Raw genomic sequence first — 23011 nt, 5'->3', positions numbered from 1 at the left:
TTCTCGCACAGGCTTTCATGCGCTCAGCAACAGCTTCACCATCCAGTAACATAGACATAACCTTTAGTAGGGACATCCAAATGATGAACGGCTTGAAGCGTTGAAAACTAGACTCAAAAGGGTTTAGTTTGATACCTTACCCAGAGCCTAACACATTATACATTGGGAATAATGATCAGTTGGAGTCGCTTGTTTCAAACTTTAATCCATCATGTCATTTCAAAGTTAGATTGATCTAAAAGCTCTCCTTAGACCCTAAATCGCTTTCAATACACATCATATATTTATCATCACGTCCAAGTGATATTGCACTAGTCCACAGCCATCTTCGGCATGCAAAATGGTTACGAAACTTGTAAATCATAGAAGATGTTATCGCATGTAATACAAAACCTTGATAATGTCGGGTCCAAAGGAAGACAATAATGTAATATGGTTGACTATGACTGTTGCTTGCTAACAATATCATCACTCAACTGGAATTAGAATAATATCTTAAACTTTGGGTTCTATTAAACCATTGCCGAGTAAAATGAGACAAATCAGATTAACATTTTATTTGTATTTTTTCAATAAAATGCGCGTGGAAACTAGTTTATTTCAAAAACAGAAAAAAGATTACACATGATGAATCTATAATTTTGAGGAAGGTTTGCTTGAACTCCGACCCGCAATATACTCTTGCATTTTCTTAAAGTGATCCTTGCTCATTCCATCGTAATACTCGTGAGCCCTCTCCTGGAAATGACAATAACGCATACACATGAGTGGAATAGACCACATACATTGCAAATAACCCATGTTCTGCCAGAACTTCAACTTACAGGTAATGCTACTACAAGCTGATTGCAGGATTTGTACTACAGTTAATTTCATTAGTTTCTAAATAGGTGACATGACAGGTATTAGCTGGGCAGGTTAACAATGAAGAACAAATAACCTCAAACAACACATCTAAAAGAGGAACTATTAAAACATTAAGTGGATAAGAACAAATAACCTCAAACAACACATCTAAAAGAGGAACTATTAAAACATTAAGTGGATCACTTAAGTTGGAGACTAACTAGGTGAGCTACTGCATTTGAGAGTGGATGCACCAAAGGGAATGGACATGCCAGGGACTTATACTCTCTCCATGTAATTTTACTAAGCTTGTTTGACTAGGTACAAACTAGAAAAAAAAAAGGAGGGAGGAAAAGTACTTTCGGAACTTGGGGTCTTACACATCCCATGACATTTGCGTGCTATAAAATCATGTCACTGAGCCTAAAATGAGAAGGTTAAAGTTAATTTTTTTTTTTTTCAAATATATAGAGAGATCATTCTTTTGGACAGAATAAAAAGGAAATAATATTACCTGCCAATCTTGATGTGCTACTATCAGATTCTTAATGCATGATTTAGGATTAGCTTTTGAAAGGTGCAAAGCAACTCAATTAGCTTCTACCTCTCCCCATCTCAATCTCTTCTTTTTTTCACGCATGATTTAGGATTAACTTCTAAAAGGTGCAAGCACCTATTTTGGTTTCTCCTTTTCCCATGTCGATCTCTGCTATCCTGATTCTTCAGGTTCTTAACTGGACTTCCGTCAGGTCCTTTTTTTTTCCCGGTTAGAGGATTGGAGAGTGGCTGGGGCTATTGGTACTAGGAAGAGAGTGAGAGTTTTCTTGGAGAACATTACCCTTTCTTTCTAATTGTGATTTGCATCTACAACACAAAGCAATTGGGGGGTGTGGGCTCTCTTTTAGTATAGTCTAGATTATAGATACTAAATATAGATCAAAAATATAGATCATACACAAAAAGTTGAACTAAAATTAGTCAGGATGAAAACTGCTTCGAACAAGATGTACAATTAGCTGGTAAAGCATAACAAGGACAGATGTGGTTACCTTCTCAAGAGCAAGGGCTCGGGTCAAGTCTTGTTTGAACCCATCATTGATAACTGCCTTGTACCTCAAAACCAGGTCCTGGTTGTTCTTGATGATGGCTTCTGCAATTTGCCTAGCTTTGTTCGAAAGTTCACTTCTGTCTACAACATAATTTACCAAACCCCATCTCTCAGCTTGTTCTGCATTGATAGGCGTTGCAGTTAAGGACACTTCACGAGCTCGGTTGGGTCCAATAAGACGAGATAGTTTCTGAGATAGCCCCCAAGAAGGAAATATCCCAAACCTGCAACACAAAAGCAACAACACTGTCGTCAGAAAATCATCTGGAAATACATGGTGTTTGACATTAATATCACAGAACTTATATTTATGATCGGGTTCAAGTACTGTTGAATTAGCTCAGGACTCAAGTAGGGCAGAAATACCATGATGGATTATAACTTCAGGTAAATCAGGTTTTTAAGGAGTTGATAACCCTAATTAAGTTGATAGCTTGGAGAATGAAGGGAATTTTCAGCTTAGTAGTTCTCCAGCTAAGGACTTCGTCTAGATTCTATAGCTGCTTTCATGGGCCTAAAGTCCAAACATGACTAATGATTGGTCAAATCCACAGATTTCATTTTAGATAAGCTGAATCCCTATCAACACCTTAAAATGAAGTCCAATAAGGAGACACAGTAAGGCTAAATAGCCAGCTTGGTGCTGATTATCAATACAGAGTACTACTTATGATACAACACTAAGTCATATTTTGCAGGAAAACTCCTATCTGGTGTAATCTGAGCTCTTAACAAATAAAGCTATTAATGAAAAGCAGAAAAAATCCAATTCAAACTGGACTAGTTTAATTGACACATGAGAAATGAGATGCTCAGTAGGGAGAAATTCATTGAGCCTACTCACCTTGAAAAATTATCTAAGAATCAAGCCAAAATCAGTCTCAATTTCTCCAATATACCATGACTAGTGTAATAAAGCTCAAATCTTAAAAATCAGAATCATTCAGCTTCAACAGTCCCATTATCCAAAAACCTCCAGAAGTTGATCATATGGTTTCTTCGTCAATACTAACATCACTAGAGTCAAAGCATAAACAAAACCACCCAAATAAATAAATGGTGGTATTACTGCAGATCATATAGCAAAAAACAAAAGATAAATTCCTCAAAAATTAACAACAAACCTTGCGTGAGTGTCCAAGAATTTAGCATCCTTAGAAGCAACCAACAAATCACAAGCTAAACAAATCTCAAAGCCAGCAGTAACAGCAAATCCAGCAATAGCTCCAATAATAGGCTTCCTACACCTCTCCATTTGAGCCACAGGATCAGTCTCCACATCCTTCACATCACCTTTAAACACATCCTCAGCAGCAGTCAAGTCAACGCCCGAACAGAATGATCGACCCGACCCGGTAAGTATAATGACCCGAACAGAATCATCTGTGTCTAAGGACTTGAATATTCGAGCAAGATCAACCATCATTGACTTTGTGAGTGAATTAAGGGATTTGGGTCGGTTTATTGTGATCCATGCAACGCTGTTGGGTTCCCGGGTAAGCAGTATAAGTTTTTCCGGTGATGATTTCTCCATGTTCTCAAAAGAATTTTTTTCAGTATTGTACTCAAATCAAAGGGTGTCGATAAGTCGTATCGAATAAGTACTCCCACTTGGTGAATATATCGCCTATCGGAATAGACAGAAAGACACGAATTGATGATGCGACAATGTCATCGGACCGCGTGCCATATCCATTGTCCAGTCGTGTCTAATTATACAGCATCCTCCGTGGTATTTACGTCATATATGCTATGTCATATGTTTTAAAAATATTTTAAGTTGTTCGTTATTGCGATTTGTCCTAGTTTCCTAATATGTACATTTAAATTCAAAAAGTTAAGGCTTTTACGTCGGAATTTATGTTTGAAGTTTAGAAGTTCCATACTCAAAATTTTAAATTGGACCATATAAATTGGACAAAAAAAGTATTCTTTTAAAATAATTTATTCCTAATCAAATAAGTTTATTTAAATGGAAACAGATGGCAGTAACTAACGGGATGGGATCACCTCCATTATGTTTGTGTCCAGTATTTCTCAATACACTAAAATACTCCTTCCGTTTCAATTTATGTGGACCTATTTGACTCGACACTGAATCTAAGAAAGTAAAGAAGACTTTTAAACTTATGGTGTAAAATAAATCACATATATTTTGTATGGTTATAAATCATTGTATAAAGGTGAATTGTTCCAAATATAGAAAAATGTCATTCTTTTTGGCACGGACTAATAAGGAAATGAGTTCACATAAATTGAAAAGATGTATACACTAAACAATCATGACAAAACATGCCAAAAAGTGATGGAAGAAATTTAACTCTTTAGTCCATCCGGTGATTATTAGGGGTCGTTTGGTAGCTGGTTAAGAACACTTAGTTGTCTATTATTTCTGTATAACTAATACAATATTTGGTAGCTAGTAAAGAGACATCTTATTTATGTATTAATTTCTGCATATTTATACAGCGTTTGGTAGCTAGTTAGGAAGTAAGTTATTCATATATAAAATTAATACGGCATTTGGTTTGCAATTTAGAAATCCGCATAACTAATATATGTACTCCCTCTGTTTCAATTTATGTGAACCCTTTACTATTTGAGTCCGGAACCAAAATGACCCAATAAAAACTCAAGTGAACCAAAAATACTCCCAAAAAAAAATTGGTACAAAAGTACTTTTAGCGCAGTAAAATACTGCGCTAAAGCACTTAACTGTGACAACACCGTTAAGTGCTTTAGTGCAGTATTTTACTGCGCTAAACCATATTTCTGTCTCTCCTAAATACTGCGCTAAACCATATTTCTCTCTCTCCTATAGCGCAGTAAAATACTGCGCTATAGCAACCAACAAAAAACCCGATCGGGTTCCACCACTGGTCCCTCCATAGGCAAAAAATAAATAAATTCAAACACGCCATTGGAGGCAATTTCAAGGTGGTCTCCACTTCATAATACGTCGTTTTCTACTAATTTTCGTCGGGAAAGTTTAGATTCTCGGTATATTCAAGTCAAGGAGCAAGATTCTAAGCTCGAATTTTGAAACAAAGTGGCGTACAACTCGATTAACACAACCCTACAAAAATCTTCAATTAAGGTTTTTTACTATGAACTTTTGTTATTATTTTGTTATATACATTATATTCTAAGCATGTTTAACATTTAATCGTCGTTAATTTTCAAAAAAAATCATTTTTTTTTGTTTGCAGTGGCTTTTGCTACTGTTCCCTTTTTTTTTTGGCCAATTCATTATTTATTATATGTTTATGAATGGTTAATTTTTAAAATGTTTATGAATTGTTAAGTTGTTAAATGTTTATGAATTGTTAATTTGTTATATGTTTATGAATTGTTAATTTGTTAATTTTTTATGATTTGTTAATTGTTTATGAATTGTTTAATATAGTAATGTACTATTATTTGTAAAATATGCAATTATTAATTTATTAATTGTTAATTATTGATTATGAATTGATATTTTGTTAATTGTTAATGAATTTTTTTTTAATTGATTATGAATTGTTAAATCTATAGTATTTTAAAAGCATGAATATATATGTTAAATAAAAAAAGATTATTTAAAAAAGAATAGTTAAAGTTCTTCTTTTAATATTTATGTTCCCGGAAATAAAAATTATTATGAATTTCATAAATACATACGTTAACGATAAAATGCAAAGTTTCTAGAAAAAAATGTGGTCGACGAATATACTCTAATTAGTCTAATTTTATCATATTTGTGTTGGATATTTGGTCAACTAAAAATATATCACATATTCAAAATAGAGTTCTAAACAAATATTACTGCTGAATTTCGATTCCCAAACTAAGTAACTTAAAAGTCTTTGCCATCGCATGATTCAAAACCCCGTGTCCTTACTATCACATATTAAATTTACTGCACATTTAATATGACGAAAGTTATTCTGAAAAATTTCTTCCAATAGTTGGTTGGAGAGTGAAAATAATTTTTGGAAAAGACTATCTACTAAAGATTGATAACAAAATTACCAAATCAAATATTCAGAATCGTGCGAGGCAGTAAATAATTGATTTTTATACATTCAAAATAACTATTGTAATTCAAGATAATAATTAGATATTATTTTTTCAAGTTGCTTGTCAATAGAATATAAATAATATTATAAAAATCGACAAGAAACATTCGTGCAACGCAGGTCCATAGAGACTAGATACCCCCAAAATATAGCAATCTCCTCTTATGTTAATTATGGCATTGTTACTTTATTTATTTGTGAATTTGTTTATCCCATGTTAATTATTCACAAGATATAATACAACATAATTCACATATTCCCCACAAATGATTAATTAGTTAATATAATTTCTCTTTAATTTCAAGAATAATGACTAATTTAGTTTCTACACACCCGACTCTTTCATGGATCCGAATGTTCCCCCGAGGCCCAATGATCACCCGGGGCCCGCTATTCACCCGGGACCCGATGATAGATCAGTATTATCTTTGCAAGACAATCATAGGTCAGAGTTATTATGAGCTGGTACTATAGGGATATCGACTAGGCTCCGTCCCCGTAGGCTGCAGAGAGTGTGGGCTCTTTTACGCGAGCGCCCCCCACACCCCCGCATCTTAGAGATATTGCTTCGGGGCGGTATCTATCGTTGCGTGTCCGTTGGTCGGGTACAACATGATTGGGCGCTCATTACGGCTATGGTTGAGCGGTGGAGGCCGGAGACACATACTTTCCATCTTCGCAACGGTGAGGCCACAATTACACTTCAGGATGTGGAGGTCCTCTTTGGATTGCGGGTAGATGGAGAGCCATTATACACTCGGTAGGAGCCTCCTCCTGGTAGTACTCTGCGTCCCATACGTATGTCCAGCGGACTGCTCTGCGACCCTTCAGTAAAATGGTCATAACGTTTTGTACATATGATGGAAATGTATTTCAAAGGACTACAACTTTTATGGAGAGAGTTTACCCAAATTCTCGACAAATAAGGGGGTTATACTCGCTTGAAGTGAGGCCTTATGAAAACTCACTTGAAAACATGCTCCGCAGAGTAGCTTCCGAGTTTACTTTGTACTAAGACTCTTGTTATGCCTTGATTGGTTTTTAAAACCCTTTCGACACTCCCCATCTAGGTTCCATTATTCCCATTCTAACGAGTCACACCTTAGCCCGAAAGTACGAGGTGTTACAAATAATCATGAAATTAATGCAAGAACTGATTAAGAATCATAGAAATGATCTTACTTTGGTGCGGGAGGTTGAGATGAGAGTAAGACGTCTGCTAAGGGTTTTTCCACAAAGTTGGGAAGACTGAAAATTAAATTTTCGGACTAAGTGTTGAATTTATAAGAATGGGTCTTGGATGGGTTGGCTCGCCGAGCGAGGCCAGTGTCCCTTGCAAACTTAATCAAATTTCTGAATTGTCATTTTGGCACCACTATATCTCCCTGAGTGAGGCCTATAGCGAGGTCCCTCTGTCTCGCAACACTTAGAAAAAATTCTCCATAGTGCTATACTAGGAAGTACGAAATGTTATAACTAATATATATGAATTGTATATGTAACTATATACTTGGGTACTGTATTCTGTATATGTCTTAAAATACCGTACTGAATACTAAACTTTTTAAAAATGCATCAAATACCATGCTCAATACCATAATACCAAATTGCGGTATAAATAAATTTCGATTTCGGTATGTTAATCCATATCTATCATAGCATGCCTACCTCTGGTGAGCGGTGTAGCAAAAGCTGGTGATTAATTGCGAGAGGAAGGGAGATCGTCGATGACTGCTCTGTGTGGAGAAGATAGCGTGAGAAAGTAAAAGAGGAAAGTGCAGAAGAACAATTTAATTTGACCTTTTTTAACTTCTTAAAACTTTTCCCCAAATTTTCCTAGTCATCAAACCCCTTAATCCCTATTAATTAACCCCCTGAGCCCTAATTTTTAAAACGGAGTACCTTCCCTTTTATTTCAAGACGAGATTTGTCTTCTCTCCACACTAGCCAGGGTTCATATTTATCAAAGTCCGGGCCCTCAATTTAAAAACACCGACCATAATTCCCTTTTTCCAAAAATCATCACGGCAACCCCAGGTACATTTGCGACTCGCTGCTTTCCTAACCCCTCTCTACGGCTTTCCTTTTGAGTGAATTCGATGTGAGCCTTGTCACTTTTTGTTCACTCGTCTGTTGAACTATTGTGGGAGGCTAAATGTTGCAAAGAACTTGTTGCATACCACATATCTGTTGAACTTATGGGAGGCTAAATGTTGCAAAAAATAAGTGTTTTAGAGAGTAGCAGAACTGGTTTTCAGGAATTAAAAAGGTAGCTTTCCCCAAAAACACTTTTTTTTGAGGAACACCTTTGAGAAAATAACACTTAGAGTAAAAACGGTTGACTAAACAATAATTGCTGCTCAAAAATGCTTTTTAAATCGATTGATGAAACATAAACTGCTTTTCATCAAAAGTACATTTGAAATAAATACTTTTAAAATAAGCTAATTTTAGAAGATAGGCCGTCAGAAGTGTGGGGTGTGTTCGTCATATACATGAGGCGGGAAAGAATCAAGCTATGGGCTAGCATCGATATGAACCTTTTTTTTGTTTTTTTTTTCATCGATATGAACTTGAAGTGTGGGCCCACTGTGCTATTAGGATTGAGAGATTAAACTCACTTTGCTTTCTGTTTTGCATGTTTAGGGATTAAACTCGCATCTACGATTTGATGAATTTATTACTTTTTTTGGTTGTGGTCATAATGAAGCTGAATCATGGTTTAACCAGCTAATTTCTTTTATTATATTTCTCTTGCATGTATTATTTAGGTATTGCATATTTCCTTACTCTTCAGTGTGTAGTACTATGTGTTGCTTCATCTGTTTTGTATCTTGATATTTTGCTTTCTTATTTTCCTTGTAATCCTGCATCGATTATGTTTCTTTTGAGCCGAGGGTCTATTAGAATAACCTCTCTAAGGTCTACGTACATCCTACCCTCCCCCCAGACTCCACTTGTGGGATTACACTGGAGGCATTGTTATTGTTGTTGTATTTATCCTGCATGATGATAAGAATTTCATAATCTAACTTTTTGTCCTTTGGATGTAAGAATGGCATCTACTGGACAACCACAATCGTCTTTGAAGAGACCTAGTCCTGCAGTTAATAGAGAAGGAGATAAACTGAATATCACTCCTTTAGGGGCTAGAAATGAAGTGGGACGGTCCTGTGTTTACATGAATTTTAAAGGGAAAACAAGCATGGTAGGCTACACACTTTGTCATTCTTTTTATGGGGCACAAGTTGTGAACTTGATTCACTACTTTTGATGTTTTTTTGGCAGTTTGACTGTGGCATTCATCCAGCTTACTCAGGCATGTCTGCGTTGCCCTATTTTGATGAAATTGATCCTTCAACTATTGATGTTCTTCTTGTTACCCAGTAAGTTTTCTGTGGCAGATTTTCAGTGCTATGATGCTCGTTTTATTGTTTGGAAATTGGAAGATTGTATCTCAATTTGACACTGTAGCACAAGTTATTTTATGACTGGTACCAATTTTTTTTTTTGGTTTTGTTTTTTCTCTTGGTGGACAGTTTTAAATGTCGAGTGTTAGATACATTTCCATATTCTTTGTACGGATTGCATGAGTTTCTCTATATTAAGACATTTCTCTTATCTCTGCTTCTCTACTTGGCTGTGCGAATTTCTGGGGAAGAGAAGACCTGTTCAGGGAGTAGCTGGCATAGGAATGTGAAACAATATGCTGATTATCCTTTTAATCATTGATCTGAGCCAACCTTTTGTAGATGATAGGACAGCCAATTCTAATTTGTTGTTTTCTTCCAATATTTTTACGCAACTTCTCTCTCCTCCTCGTCTTCTGCTCTCTTACTCTGCTCTCTTTGCTGTATATGGCCATTATGCTGCCAGTATCCTTTTGCTTCTCTTTTACCTTTTCCTCATTCCCTTGTTGGTCTTCCCTTTCTTATCTTATTATTTTTTTTAATTATAAGATGCTTTTTTACCCCGTCTGTTCCAGCTTAAAATATTTGTGGAAGTATAGAAAAGAAGAGGAAGTAAGAAAGAAGGAATTAAAGGAGAAAACAACTTTGCTTAGAGAGGAAATAGGAGGATGTTAAAGCTGAAAATCACTTTCCTTTCTCAAAGATCCAAAGCCAAGTAAAGATAGCTGCTTAATTTGTTAATTCCTCTATCTCCTAAAAAGAGAGAAAAAAAGGTTTTGTGGCCCCTTAGGTGATATTTATTTTTGCGCGTTGCAATTTCATTTGTATTTTCTTCTGTCAAAATAAAGAGGGGACAAAAAGCTTTTTCTGACATCATGTGGAAGAAATTTTCATGAAATGTCTTAAAACCACTCAGAATCAATGCAGACTTAACTTAGAACGGAATGTAATGGAAGCAAGGTGACACCAATTAGTTGGAACTAAATTAGATCTTCTTAAGTGAGTGTGAGATTTAGAAAATCCGTAATTTACCTTCAAAGAACAATTATTTAGTATTGGATTTAAATGAACATGAACAGAAACAAAACTTTACCTTATCCAAAAAAAAAAAAAAAAAAAAAAAGCAAAAAAAGAAAACATGAATCGAAAGAATTATGATTGAATCCGATAATCCAATTGACTTGTGATTATAAGACTGTCACGACCCAACCCCGTGGGCCGTGACTAGTGCCCGAATTGGGCACCCGAACACAATCACAAATCCGAGTGGCAAACAGATGACTTATACCGACACAAATGTCAAACCCTGCCTCAGATTATATCAAACCCATCAAGGTATATAACAGAAGCCGACAAGGCGGTGTTTCAAAGTTATAAGATTTTTAAAGAAAATTTCGGCAGAGTTTCCTTTGTTTTTCGGACTATCCAAAATAACCCTGTACACAGCAAATACCAACAAAGGCTACACAGGGCCAACAGAACAACATATACATGCGCGAGCCGACAAGGCTGCCATAACGAAAGAGATCATAGGGATACAACTGTACAGAAGTAGGCACACACACCCACAAATAAGTCTACAGACCTCTAAACAGACCGAATGAATCATATGGCGGGACAGGGCCCCGCCGTACCCCATAACAAATGTACACATACATAGCGAACAAAAGTATATACCAAAAGTGTATGCTCTGAATAAAAGAGCACTCCAAAATAGCAGAATAAGGTCCTATGCGGGCGGATCAGCAAACCTGTCGTCTGTACCTGCGCGGCATGAAAACGCAGCCCCCGAAGAAAGGGGGTCAGTACGAAATATGTACTGAATATGCAAAGCCTGAAGTACAGAAACAAAATCATAACCGGAAACAGAACGAACAGAAAAGGAATGCAAAATCCAGAATATCAAATGCATATTTTCAAACATAAGAAGTGTGTACAGAAACATATGTCATATCATATCCTGCCCCCGCCAAGGGACTCGGTAGACAGAACGTGGTCACCCTCCCGACACTGGTGCCACTACACATAAGGATCAGAATAGGGGATAACCCGTAACATAATGTATCATATCAGATCATAACATATCATATCAAATGTGTGTACATGGCACATCATACTCCACAACCCATGTACACGTATACCTGCCCCCTCACATCGAGGCACGGCGAACAATGCAGAGAAATACGCTTGACAACATATCCTGGCCCGGGCTCAGTGGGGGAAACATTGAGGCATCCACGAACGGAGTAGTGAGAAACTAAATGCAATAAAAATAACATATATATTTCCAGAGACTCAATGAGGCATATCCAATGACAAATCAAATCAATGAAATCGGACGGAATCATAGTAAATGAATTTCGAATGTCATAATGGGTTACGGAGGCATAATCTTTTCTGAGATCGTTTCCAAGATCCAAAACAGTTTATAAGACTTAACGGAATATTTAAAACAATTTTTGAATAAGAGATAGAGGAGTAGTTCAAACGTTTCCTTTAAAGCAGTTCGAAGACAAGTCATAAATATAAAAGGGTAAAATCGGAAATAGTGGCCCACCTCGGAACAAATGAAGCGGTGGGCTCAAATTACGTATTTTTAGGCTTATGGGGTCACCTACAAAGGTCCTAGGGCATTCCATAAGTTTCTAGGCAATTTGGGGAAATTTGCATAATTCTCCAACAAAGGATACTTAAAGAGTTCAATTCTATTGAACGAAAATGCGACAATTTCAAACGCGGATTCCGATGGACAGAATATTCCCCGAGGCGTAATTCCAACCCTAGTACATCTAGGACATGCCAAGAGAAGAATCGGGATAGCTTTACATACCTTTCAAGCTCCTTACGCCTTCCAAGCTCACTTCCCGTTTCGTCAAAAATCTGCAAATGGTCACATTTACCAAATGTCACCCATAGGGCCTTAGGGCTTAAATCTCAATTCAACACTTTTCTACAGAAATTTGGGCAGCATTTCCCCTATACACATAGCACCCCCGAGAATTCCACTCGGCCAAAACAATCAACAACAACAACAATCACAATATAATGCAACTAGTTCTACTTTCCGACATAGTGCAATAACGTTCATTCCGACTTCACACTTCCAACCCAATCTCAATGTTTTCATATTCATCATTAATCAAGATCATCGCAATGTAATTGGAAGCATTTCATATCATATTTACAAAATATTCGCAAAATAAATATACAAACTTTCCATCAAAATCATATTTCCTTCAAAGCTTCTAATCTATAACAAACATATTCATAACATGTTTCTATCTTCCAACTTCATCAACAATACTCATAATTTGCATCTTAACAACTTCATTTCCATAATGTCATAAAATCGTACTAAAACGACATAAGCTTCTACATTCCATTTCAATACAAACTTACGTCATTTTATCTTCATTACATTGCAAGCATCACAACAACACACTAACATGTTAAACAAACTTAATTCATTGCCATTCCACCAACCCCATACCACACGGCCAAACACCTATTTTTTTCAACTTCAACTAAATTTATTCAACTTTCATTTCCAATGTGAATTCCACCATAACCACAACTAGAATACAACATAATTTCAACTCACCATATATACAAAACATATATACACACGGCCATATACAATATTTCATACCCACTTTACAAACTTCCATTTTTCCATACAATCAACTCATTCCCACATACTACAACACAAACAAGACTTCATAACACAACTAAAAGGGATGAATTCTTACCTTTTTCCCAAGTCTTCTTCACATGAACTGCTCCTTCTTCCGAAACAACTACACCAAGTTGTAGAGGGACCTTAAATTAGTAGGAATTCAACAAGAAAATAATTTTAAAGGTAAGATTTTGAGGGTTGAATTTTCTATGGCCAAACCCGAAATGGGTTAGTTGTTGTTCTTGTTTTGTTTGTTCTTTCTCCTTTTAAGTTTCTTGAATCATCTAAGGGATAATGATCCCTTTATAATTAATATAAGCACATGGGGAAAATATTCATTAAATCGTGGGTTGGGCCAAGTGCTTTGGCCGGCCACCCCTTGAAGTATTGGGCCTCATTTTTCCATTCCATTATTTTGGCCCAATGACTTATAGTCCACGTTTTGTAATTTCCGAAACTAATTTCTGAAATTCCAATTTTTGCCCTTGGCCTTCTCCAACACTTCCTTATTAATATTCTTTCATAAACAACTCATGTGTTAACTAAAATTAATTATGACCTTATTTCTCACAAGTCACAATTATTTCCAATTTTCCAAATATGCGAAAACACGGGATATAACAAAGACCTCGTTGTTATGATATCCCTTCCTTGACCTTTGGTTCCCTACATCCAAAAGAATTTTTTTGTTAGTGTTGAACACCCTTCTGTTTTGGGATTCCTAAAATTTTTGACATATTACTTCTAACAGTAGCATAGTATTAGTTCTTTTAAGGATTAAATTTCCTTGAACATCTCAAATTCAAACTAGGATGAAATGTTTTCGTTTTACAGTTGGTTACAAATTGCCCCAATTAATGTAACATTCTCTCCTACCAATTCAAAATGAAAAATATTAATGAAAGTAATTCTTTAATTATTCTACTCACTTGAAATAGTTCAAACATAATATGGGACAAAGGAAGTAACTTTTGTAATGTTTACTCTGCGCTGCCTCTTAATATTTTCTATTTTCGTGATTACATAGTTATAATAAAAATTAAAAAAATTCCGTTTTCTGATTATACTCTCACATGTTTGGATGTGCACAAATTTCAATTCATTTGAATTACTCAGTAGACTAGTTTATAGATGGTCCAGTCGTACAGATGGTGGACAAAAAAAATGATTGATTAAAAGAAAAATGGCCATAGTCAGAAAAAATCTTTAATCGCAATTCACTATTAAGAGCCCGTTTGGATTGGCTTATAAGTTGACTTATAAGCTGTTTTCAGCTTTTTTGAGTGTTTGGCTGGCCAGCTTAAAGTCATTTTATGCTTAAAATAAGCTCAAAAAAATAATTGGACCCATTTGACTTAGTTTATCTAAAGCAGCTTATAAGCTGAAAACAGCTTATAAGCCAAAAAAAATAAGTTGGACTACCCCAACTTATTTTTTTCAGCTTATAAGCTGCAAACAGCTTTAAGCTGTAAGCCAATCCAAACGGGCTCTAAGTGTTGCGCACCCTTCCAATTGCAAACATATCATTTAGTACGAAGTTGTGGCTTTGGTTATTCTTTTTTTAATTAGTGTTAATATTTTATTAAATACGTAACAGCACTAAGAATATGCTGATGAAGCCTTACAAACAGAGTGAGGCACTGAGCAAATTGATGATATCATTTACAGAAGAAAGTCTGCTCCAAAGCACCCAAGGCTGTAAGCCTAATGGTCAATGATGTGGGTTGAGAATCATGAGGTCTTAGTATCATTTCTCAGTGGAGGCAAAAACACTAGGTGATTTCTTCCCATCTGTCCAAACCTTGGTGAATAGAGTTACCTGGTACCTGTGCTGGTGGGAGGTAGCAGAGGCCCCGTGGAATTAGTCGAGGTGCACGCAAGCTAGCCCAGACACTACGGTTATTGAAAAAAAAAAAATTCTGCACCAAAAGGCTAAAAAAATTAGGTTCTATTCTTAAGGCTAATTACGTCTTCTTGCCTTCCAAAATTCTGCTATTCCTCTCTGTTCCAACAGTCCACCAAATAATAAGAGGAATAGTACTCCATGGCTTTCATTATTTTAGTGGTTGCTGGATAGATTTTTTTTTCCAATATTTATTTTATTGTTTAATGGAGCAGTCGGAGGACTATGGAGTGGGAGCAGTGGACTGGATCAAGTTTCAGTTTATTATCTATTTTATGTGGTTATGGTTTCTAGCAAATCTGTATCCGCTAGTTGTCTCTAGAGTGCCATAGTCCCTTGTCATGTATAATAACTGTTGACCATTTCGTTGGTTATTTGTTTTTATCCTTATTTCATTGGTTTCTATTCCTGTTTGTCTTACTTTGCTGCTCACTATAGCTTGCTCTAATGCATTGCAGTTTTCACTTGGATCATGCTGCATTCCTTCCTTATTTCCTCGAAAAAGTATATTCAGGGGTTCATGGTCTTTTTATTCTGGACATTTTAGTACTTTTGTGCTGATTCATATTGGCTCCTTTTATCTTCAGACTACATTTAAAGGGCGCGTTTTCATGACTCATGCCACAAAGGCCATATACAAGTTGCTTTTGTCAGATTATGTTAAAGTGAGCAAAGTCTCGGTTGAAGATATGTTATTTGATGAACATGACATTCTTCGCTCCATGGACAAAATTGAGGTTTGTTTTCAACATCCCATGCTTGATCTCCAAGCAGTGTATGATTGGTCATTCAGATTATAAAATCATTTCTCTTGTGAGGTCTTAGTTTGAAAACAAGTTCTACGCTGAGCAAAATATTTTCACTCCATTACCTGTTTGTATTAAACATCTGGTCCACATATAGATCTCTTGGACGTTCTGTCTAGGTGACTGTAGATTTGTAGTTTTTCTAGCCTTCTCTTTACAAACTTTTTGGCAGAGACACCCTTTTTTTGTTTAGAGATTTTCTCAAGTCCTGTATTGGTTTTCCCCCTTGAAATAGTGGTTAATAAGGTCTAATTGCTGACGTGTTTATATTGCCAAATTAAAGTTTGGGGGGAGAGAGAATATGGGAAAGATGCGTTGTTCTGGATATTTTTCATAATATTTGCAGATTCCCCTCGTGTTTGCATATCAGATATGGCTTTCTGCAACAGAAAAACTTGTAATCAGGACTTGTGGAGGTTTGCTTGGTCTGAGAATATGATATATGAGAGTAAATGCTATGGGATTAGGGCCTAGGGGTGAATTATCTTATTGTTAGATTTTCTAGTTTGATAGTAAATTGTAGCATTGTTGAATTGGTGATATGACAGACAGTGAGTTGTTGGCAAGGTAATTGTGATTGGGATTTGGGAGTAGATAACTTCATCGATTCATTAGATTAAGAATGTCTCAACATTCATGGTATAATTAAATTTTCAGAATGATTTTTCAATAACTAAAATCTCAGTAGTATCACTTTTCTTTATTTCATTTAGGTTAGAATCCTATATAAAGAGCTTCCGGTACTTTTTTATTTCATTTAGGTTCTTTTTTTTTGTGTTAACAGTGTTAAGGGCATTTCGGTCATTTAACAGAATGGTGCTTATCAACACTTTTTTACCTAACTCATCAACTACTTATTTTCAACTCCAACACTTTATCCATACATGTAGCTGCTTATTAGTAAATTCACCTCCAACACTTAACGTGCTTTACGACACTTGCCACTTGGTGCTTAAAAACTACTTAGAGCCCGTTTAGATTGGCTTATAAGTTGCTTATAAGTTGTTTTCAGCTTTTTTGAGTGTTTGACTAGCCAACTTAAAGCCATTTTGTGCTTAAAATAAGCCCAAAAAATTAATTGTGCCCGTTTGTCTTAGCTTATCTAAAGCAACTTATAAGCCAAAAAAAATAAGTTGGACTATACCAACTTTTTTTTTTGGCTTTTTTAAGCCCATCCAAACAGGCTCTTAAATTCAGCTAAACCAAGTGGACTCTAAGTTCTAAATCGAATCAATAAAAATTTAATTTGCTTAAGTATTTTTTTCTGGTAGGATCTAATTTGCTAAAGTATTCGATTCTGGTGGATGGGTTGCTTGAAATGTGAACACTAACCCTAAAAAGAGTTTTCCTTGGCCTACCGCCTACAAGCTGGAAATTGAAAGCAACTCAATATGTTATGTCTTCATCCAGATAGTATGATTCTGATTGTATTGTTTGATCTCTTTGAATCATAAGAGGTTGTGCTGCACAAAATATAATTCTTTTGGCCACTTTTGGGTTCCCTTTTGTTTACTTGTCCCGAATGAGTGTTAAATGTAACTTACAATCTTTAGAGAATGAGGATGGACAGTGCGTTTCATTTAGCTAAAGGAGTCTCAGACTTATGTGTGTTTTCGCTGCGCCTTCTGTGTGCTTTGGAATGAATAAAGTTAATCTTCTAAGGGATATTAAAAACATTGATATTCTTACTGGAAAACAAGAGGGATATATTGTGCTTTGAATTGGTTTCATGCCTCATTGGACAGCTGCAACCTTGGAGAAATACATGTTTTACGAATGTCATAGAGTGTACACAGTGATTCAACTGCATTTTTAGCCTTGAACTAGTCTTTTCTTGCTCTTTCCTGCTAAATAAAATTCTTTTCCATCCTTAAAAAAAAAAGAACTTAAAACTCTTTTCAGTCTTCTGGAAATGCAATTGACCAATTTGTTGCTGTTGAGCTCATTAGAACTATTGGCTTAGGTGCCCCCAGCTTTGGTCTACTAGTAAGAGTATAGCACGTGACATGCGTGAGACACATGTCATGGGTTCGAACACTACTGCAGACAAAAGCCTGGTATTTTAAGGGGAGAAGGGTGGAGCGGTGGGGCCATTACCAACCGAGTTTAGTACCGTGTCCCATGCCCTCGGGGATTCTCCATTATCACCAAAAAAAAAAAAAAACGTTGGCTTAGGTCCTGTGAGTATTCTTACTTAGGTTGATCTATGAGAGAAAAAACTAAAAAAGGACATTCATGTTATAAATCATGCAACTATTTCTGGAACTGGTCTAATGTGTACATGCTTTGAGTTTTGGTTAGCCCAATTTTATTAGACTAAAATTTTATTTTTATTTTGTGGGGAACCATGTTCCGTGTAGGTTCACTTTTTGTATACCACTTGTATTCTGGAATTTTTCCCACCATATCAATGAATTATTACTTACCATTTTTTAAATTAGGCAACATATTTCGTTAGGCTTATTTTGACAAGTGAAAACTTGTTTTGTAGGTTATCGACTTCCATCCGACTATGGAAGTAAATGGTATTCGCTTTTGGTGTTATACTGCTGGTCATGTACTTGGTGCTGCCATGTTTATGGTTGATATTGCTGGTGTTCGAGTTCTCTATACGGGAGACTACTCCCGTGAAGAAGACAGGCATCTCCGCGCGGCTGAGACCCCACAATTTTCTCCAGATATTTGCATTATAGAATCAACTTATGGTGTTCAACTCCATATGCCACGTCAGATAAGAGAGAAGCTTTTCACTGATGTGATACATTCAACACTCATGCAAGGGGGTCGGGTGCTGATTCCTGCTTTCGCCTTGGGACGTGCACAGGAACTTCTCCTTATCCTGGATGAGTATTGGTCTAACCATCCTGAACTAGCTAATTTCCCCATATATTATGCTTCTCCACTTGCAAGAAGATGCATGGCTGTATATCAGACATACATCAATGCCATGAATGAAAGGATCCGCAATCAATTTGTCAGTTCTAATCCCTTTAATTTCAAGCATATATCTTCCCTGAACAGTATTGAAGATTTTATAGACAACAAGCCATGTGTGGTGATGGCAAGTCTAGGTAGTCTTCAAAGTGGTTTGTCAAGGCAACTGTTCGATAAATGGTGCTCTGACAAGAAAAATGCTTGTGTTATACCTGGGTATGTAGTGGAAGGGACCTTGGCGAAGACTATCATCAATGAGCCGAAGGAGGTCACCCTCACAAATGGCTTGTCTGCTCCACTTAATATGCAGGTGCATTATATATCATTCTCAGCTCACGCAGATTATGCTCAGACAAGTACTTTCTTGAAAGAACTTATGCCTCCCAACATAATTCTAGTCCATGGAGAGGCTAATGAGATGGGAAGGCTCAAGCAGAAACTTACCTCCCTCTTTGCCGATGGGAATACTAAAATTATTACTCCCAAGAACTGTCAGTCAGTTGAAATGTACTTCAACTCTGAGAAAATGGCGAAAACTATTGGAAAGCTGGCTGAAAAAACCCCGGAAGTGGGCGAAATTGTCAGTGGTTTACCTGTGAAGAAAGGTTTCACTTACCAGATCGTGGCACCTGATGATCTCCATGTTTTTTCTCAGCTATCCACTGCAAATATCACACAGAGAATTACTATCCCATATTCAGGTGCTTTTGCTGTTATACAACACAGGCTTAAGCAGATCTATGAAAATGTGGAGTCCTCAACAGATGAGGAATCTGGTGTCCCAACCTTACGGGTGCATGAGCGAGTGACGGTGAAGCAGAAGTCAGAGAATCATCTCTCCCTTCATTGGCCAGCAGATCCAATTAGTGACATGGTATCTGACTCCATTGTGGCATTGGTTCTGAATGCCAGCAGGGAGATGCCTAAAGTATCATTGAGTCGGAAACTTCCATTAACGAGTAGGACGATGCAAAGAAAGCTGAGAAAATAGTCCATGCACTCCTGATTTCTCTGTTTGGTGACGTGAAATTTGGGGAAGATGGTAAGCTGGTAATCAATGTTGATGGGAGTGTGGCTCATCTTAACAAACAAACTGGTGACGTTGAATGTGAAAATGAAGGTCTGAAGGAGAGAGTTAGGACTGCATACCGGCGAATTAGAAGTGTTGTGAAGCCAATACCGCTTTCTGTGTCTTAGCCACTTCTACTTTTTGCTTACCGTGTTAGAGTTTGTATGCAAGAAATATGTTGTTTATTTTCAGCTTCATAGACAGGAAGAAAAATTTATTCTAATCCCCAGTCTTTTCAGTAAATTCTATCTTTCCCTCTAATTTGTTTGATCTGAAAATTCTTCTATTTCAAGTTCTAGATATTGGTGTTATGCATTTGGGTAATTTTGGTACTTCAAGGTACTGTCCCGTACCCCCAGGTCTAAAACTACAAAGGGAAGTTTAAATATACTCATCTTCATACTCAGATTCAGATCTGTCTTTTTTTCCTCTCCCTACCCTATAACTAATGCCAACCTCCCAAACCCCCCTTTTTGCACTTGTGGCTCATGTTCTCAAAATGATAGGAGGTTTTTGTCCACAACCTAATTTTTTATGGTGATGGTGAGGTGGTAGGAAGCTCGTGTAATTGAAGTGTGCTGCAAGCTGACTCATACACTACTCAAGTGCAACGTTTGTTCTCACAACTCAAGTTCAAATTGGTTCAAATTCACGAACTCATCGTTGGTCTCCATGTTAGCAATTTCTGCTAAGATTACTCCCTCGGTTTTAATTTGTTTGACTTACGCGTTCATCTTCATTTGTGTGTCTACAATATTCCTTCTGACTATGTCGATGAAATGGGGCGAAGAAAAACCACCACTAGAGCTAGCTTTGCTCCCTTTTAAGTCCGTTTCAAAAAGACATTTTGGTACATTTCACATACCTTTAGTTTAATACTACAAGATTCAAAAGTCTTTTTTACTTTATTAAATTCCGTATCAAGTCAAAACCATACAAACAAATTGAAACGGAGGGAGTACTACTTACACAAAGGGGATATTTTTGGTTCAGGGACATCAATAAGTTAGGATCATATTGCCATCATATAGAGTTAAATATTTTTTCTTTTGTTTGTAATGGTTAACCAATTTTGCTAGAGTTAAAATCTCTAAAATAACGAATAGACACCAAATCATGACATTTGAACACTCGTGTGGTCTCTGTCTTCTGTGGAACAACTTTCAGGTAACTAATATTTGTTCTGCATTCTTTCTTTACATAGAATCTCTTGTTTTTGATCATGTAAATGATTGTAGATTTTATTGAATCATTACGTCGCAAAGAATAATGGGATGAATTGTTAACTAACTCAACTTTTTTTAAAGCAAACCCGCATAGCATCATGCTTGTGGTATTATATAAATAAAAATTGTCTAAATCATAGTACAGAAAAGTAGAAAAATGTAAAAAAACCAAAACCAAAACAAGCTAAAATCTAAAAAGAAAGCTAAAGCCTAAGTCTATTGAATGCCAACATGTCTCCAACAGACTATGCATAAACGAAACTTAATCTCTAAATGAGAAGATTTCTGCAAAACAAACTCATCTTGCTTTGGTTACATTCCATCATCAATCACCTCCAAGCTCTCACCAGGTGCTAAATAAAAAACCTTTGAAAATTCTTCAGGCAGAAAGATGTTGCAGCTTTCATCTGCTTCTGAGACTTTAGTTTCCTGAAAATCAACACTTGTAACTTGTATATGATCCTTTAGTTTCCTGACATAACTCTGGTTTGTATCCTGTGATTTTGATAACATGTTTCTTGTAAAATTGAACTTAACTGTCTATTGATGTCTTTCCAATACCCTGTTTCCTGACATTACTGTTAGTAGCACACATTGGATAGGAAATCATTAGATAGCTATTCAGTTATATGGCTAGAAATCTGCTCAGATTTTAAGGGATTTATTATTTTGTTGTCCTATAGAATTACAATGAAGACATCTGAATGCTGATGAACATTAATCTAATGTCTAAAGTAAGACATTAGAATTAATGTGATAAGTTTTAGAATCATGTTCTTCAGTTTGGTTCCCTTCTCTTGAAGGATTTGAATCTCAGGTTAGGAATCTGTGCTTTGTCAGTGTTCAGAATCTTCCTTGCTTCTGATGGCATGTCCTGGAATGTTTTGAACTGTATGGTACCTGCAAAATTAGAAACTAGGTTAGCTAAAAAAATCTGCCAGTGCATTGCTCTCAAGATATGGACAAACTGCACTTGACCTTTTTCCCTCCAGAATTTGATTCTATTAATCTCCATACTGATCTTCCAAAGTATCTCCTATATAATATTTCTCATTTTTAGGGAATATGTTTCAATTATCAGATGTTGTAGTTGGTTGTTCATACAGTATTCAATGCCATCTTGTATGGCCCTAGCTTCAGCACGTATCTTTGTTTAACTGCCAATCTTCTTGCACTTGCATACACCAGGTCTCCTCCACTATTTCTAACAAAAAAGGCAGCAAAACATAGGCCAGAGTTGCCTCTGGAAGCCCCATCTGTATTGCATTTGAACAATCGTATAGCGAGTCAACTCCACTGTACTATCTTACATTTTACTTGTAGCCTGTAACCTTCAAGGAATTGAATCAGTTGTGGCCAATTTAATAGTAAATTCTTTAGCCACAGATACTCTTTCTAGTTGATACATATTGTGATTGATTTCATGATTCACTTTCTTCCTTGTCATATTGCCACCATGTATAGAGGTGTTCCTTCTCTTCGATAATTGCCCGAAAATAAGAGCTTGAGCTTAGGAGTTAAGAGGGCACTCAACATTCCACCATTGTATTACAACTTGATGTTTTTGTACAAATGGACCAAGTATACCTGCAACACTCGTGAAGTATTTCCAGATTGATGCATCAAATGAACCTGTAAGAAAAAGGTGTGAAATAGTTTCTTCTTGAGGTTGAACACAACACCTGCACCTCGATACTATAGATATTCTCATCTTGTTAAGCACCTCATCCACATGTAACTTGTATTTCCAAAGCCACCATATATAAAAAAAAAATGAGATTTTAAAAGGAATTTCTTTTATCCACAACTTGGTATAGAACACAGATTTGTGTTCCTTTTGTTTTAGCAACTCCCCGGCACTTCCTACATTAATTTTTTTAGTGCTAGTTGAAATGAAGACTAAGTAGTCTATTTATACTAAGCCTATTACAACAAAGGCCCTAAAGTGGTACTTTGCACAAATTAACCCACACGG

General features: G+C 36.3%; 2 protein-coding genes across 2 annotated transcripts; one reads left to right on the top strand and one right to left on the bottom strand.

Moving 5' to 3' along the window:
• Positions 1-488: 488 nt before the first annotated feature.
• LOC132626722 (probable enoyl-CoA hydratase 1, peroxisomal) lies at positions 489-3687 on the bottom strand. Its single transcript, XM_060341692.1, has 3 exons — positions 3079-3687; positions 1896-2178; positions 489-738 (listed from the first exon to the last, which is right to left on the bottom strand). The coding sequence occupies exons 1-3, from the start codon at positions 3486-3488 to the stop codon at positions 634-636; spliced, it is 798 nt and encodes a 265-aa protein (XP_060197675.1). The 5' UTR covers positions 3489-3687; the 3' UTR covers positions 489-633.
• A 5380-nt stretch (positions 3688-9067) lies between these two features.
• On the top strand, positions 9068-20060 carry LOC132628730 (cleavage and polyadenylation specificity factor subunit 3-I-like). Its single transcript, XM_060344492.1, has 5 exons — positions 9068-9180; positions 9261-9398; positions 15460-15505; positions 15589-15738; positions 18299-20060. The coding sequence occupies exons 1-5, from the start codon at positions 9068-9070 to the stop codon at positions 19730-19732; spliced, it is 1881 nt and encodes a 626-aa protein (XP_060200475.1). The 3' UTR covers positions 19733-20060.
• Positions 20061-23011: the final 2951 nt, after the last annotated feature.

The sequence above is a fragment of the Lycium barbarum genome, chromosome 2 (genome assembly GCF_019175385.1).
Source record: "Lycium barbarum isolate Lr01 chromosome 2, ASM1917538v2, whole genome shotgun sequence".
NCBI lineage: Eukaryota > Viridiplantae > Streptophyta > Magnoliopsida > Solanales > Solanaceae > Lycium > Lycium barbarum.
Note: the sequence above shows the minus strand (reverse complement) of the source record. Positions and strands in the feature narration are given on the sequence as shown.

Coding starts and splice junctions, on each gene's coding strand:
- LOC132628730 (XM_060344492.1), top strand. CDS start 9,068: ATGGCATCTACTGGACAACCACAATCGTCTTTGAAGAGACCTAGTCCT. Junction 9,181..9,260: donor GCTAGAAATGAAGTGGGACG/GTCCTGTGTTTA, acceptor ATGGGGCACAAG/TTGTGAACTTGATTCACTAC. Junction 15,739..18,298: donor GCTCCATGGACAAAATTGAG/GTTTGTTTTCAA, acceptor CTTGTTTTGTAG/GTTATCGACTTCCATCCGAC.
- LOC132626722 (XM_060341692.1), bottom strand. CDS start 3,488: ATGGAGAAATCATCACCGGAAAAACTTATACTGCTTACCCGGGAACCC. Junction 2,179..3,078: donor TTCTTGGACACTCACGCAAG/GTTTGTTGTTAA, acceptor TTTGTGTTGCAG/GTTTGGGATATTTCCTTCTT. Junction 739..1,895: donor GAGCCCTTGCTCTTGAGAAG/GTAACCACATCT, acceptor TGTCATTTCCAG/GAGAGGGCTCACGAGTATTA.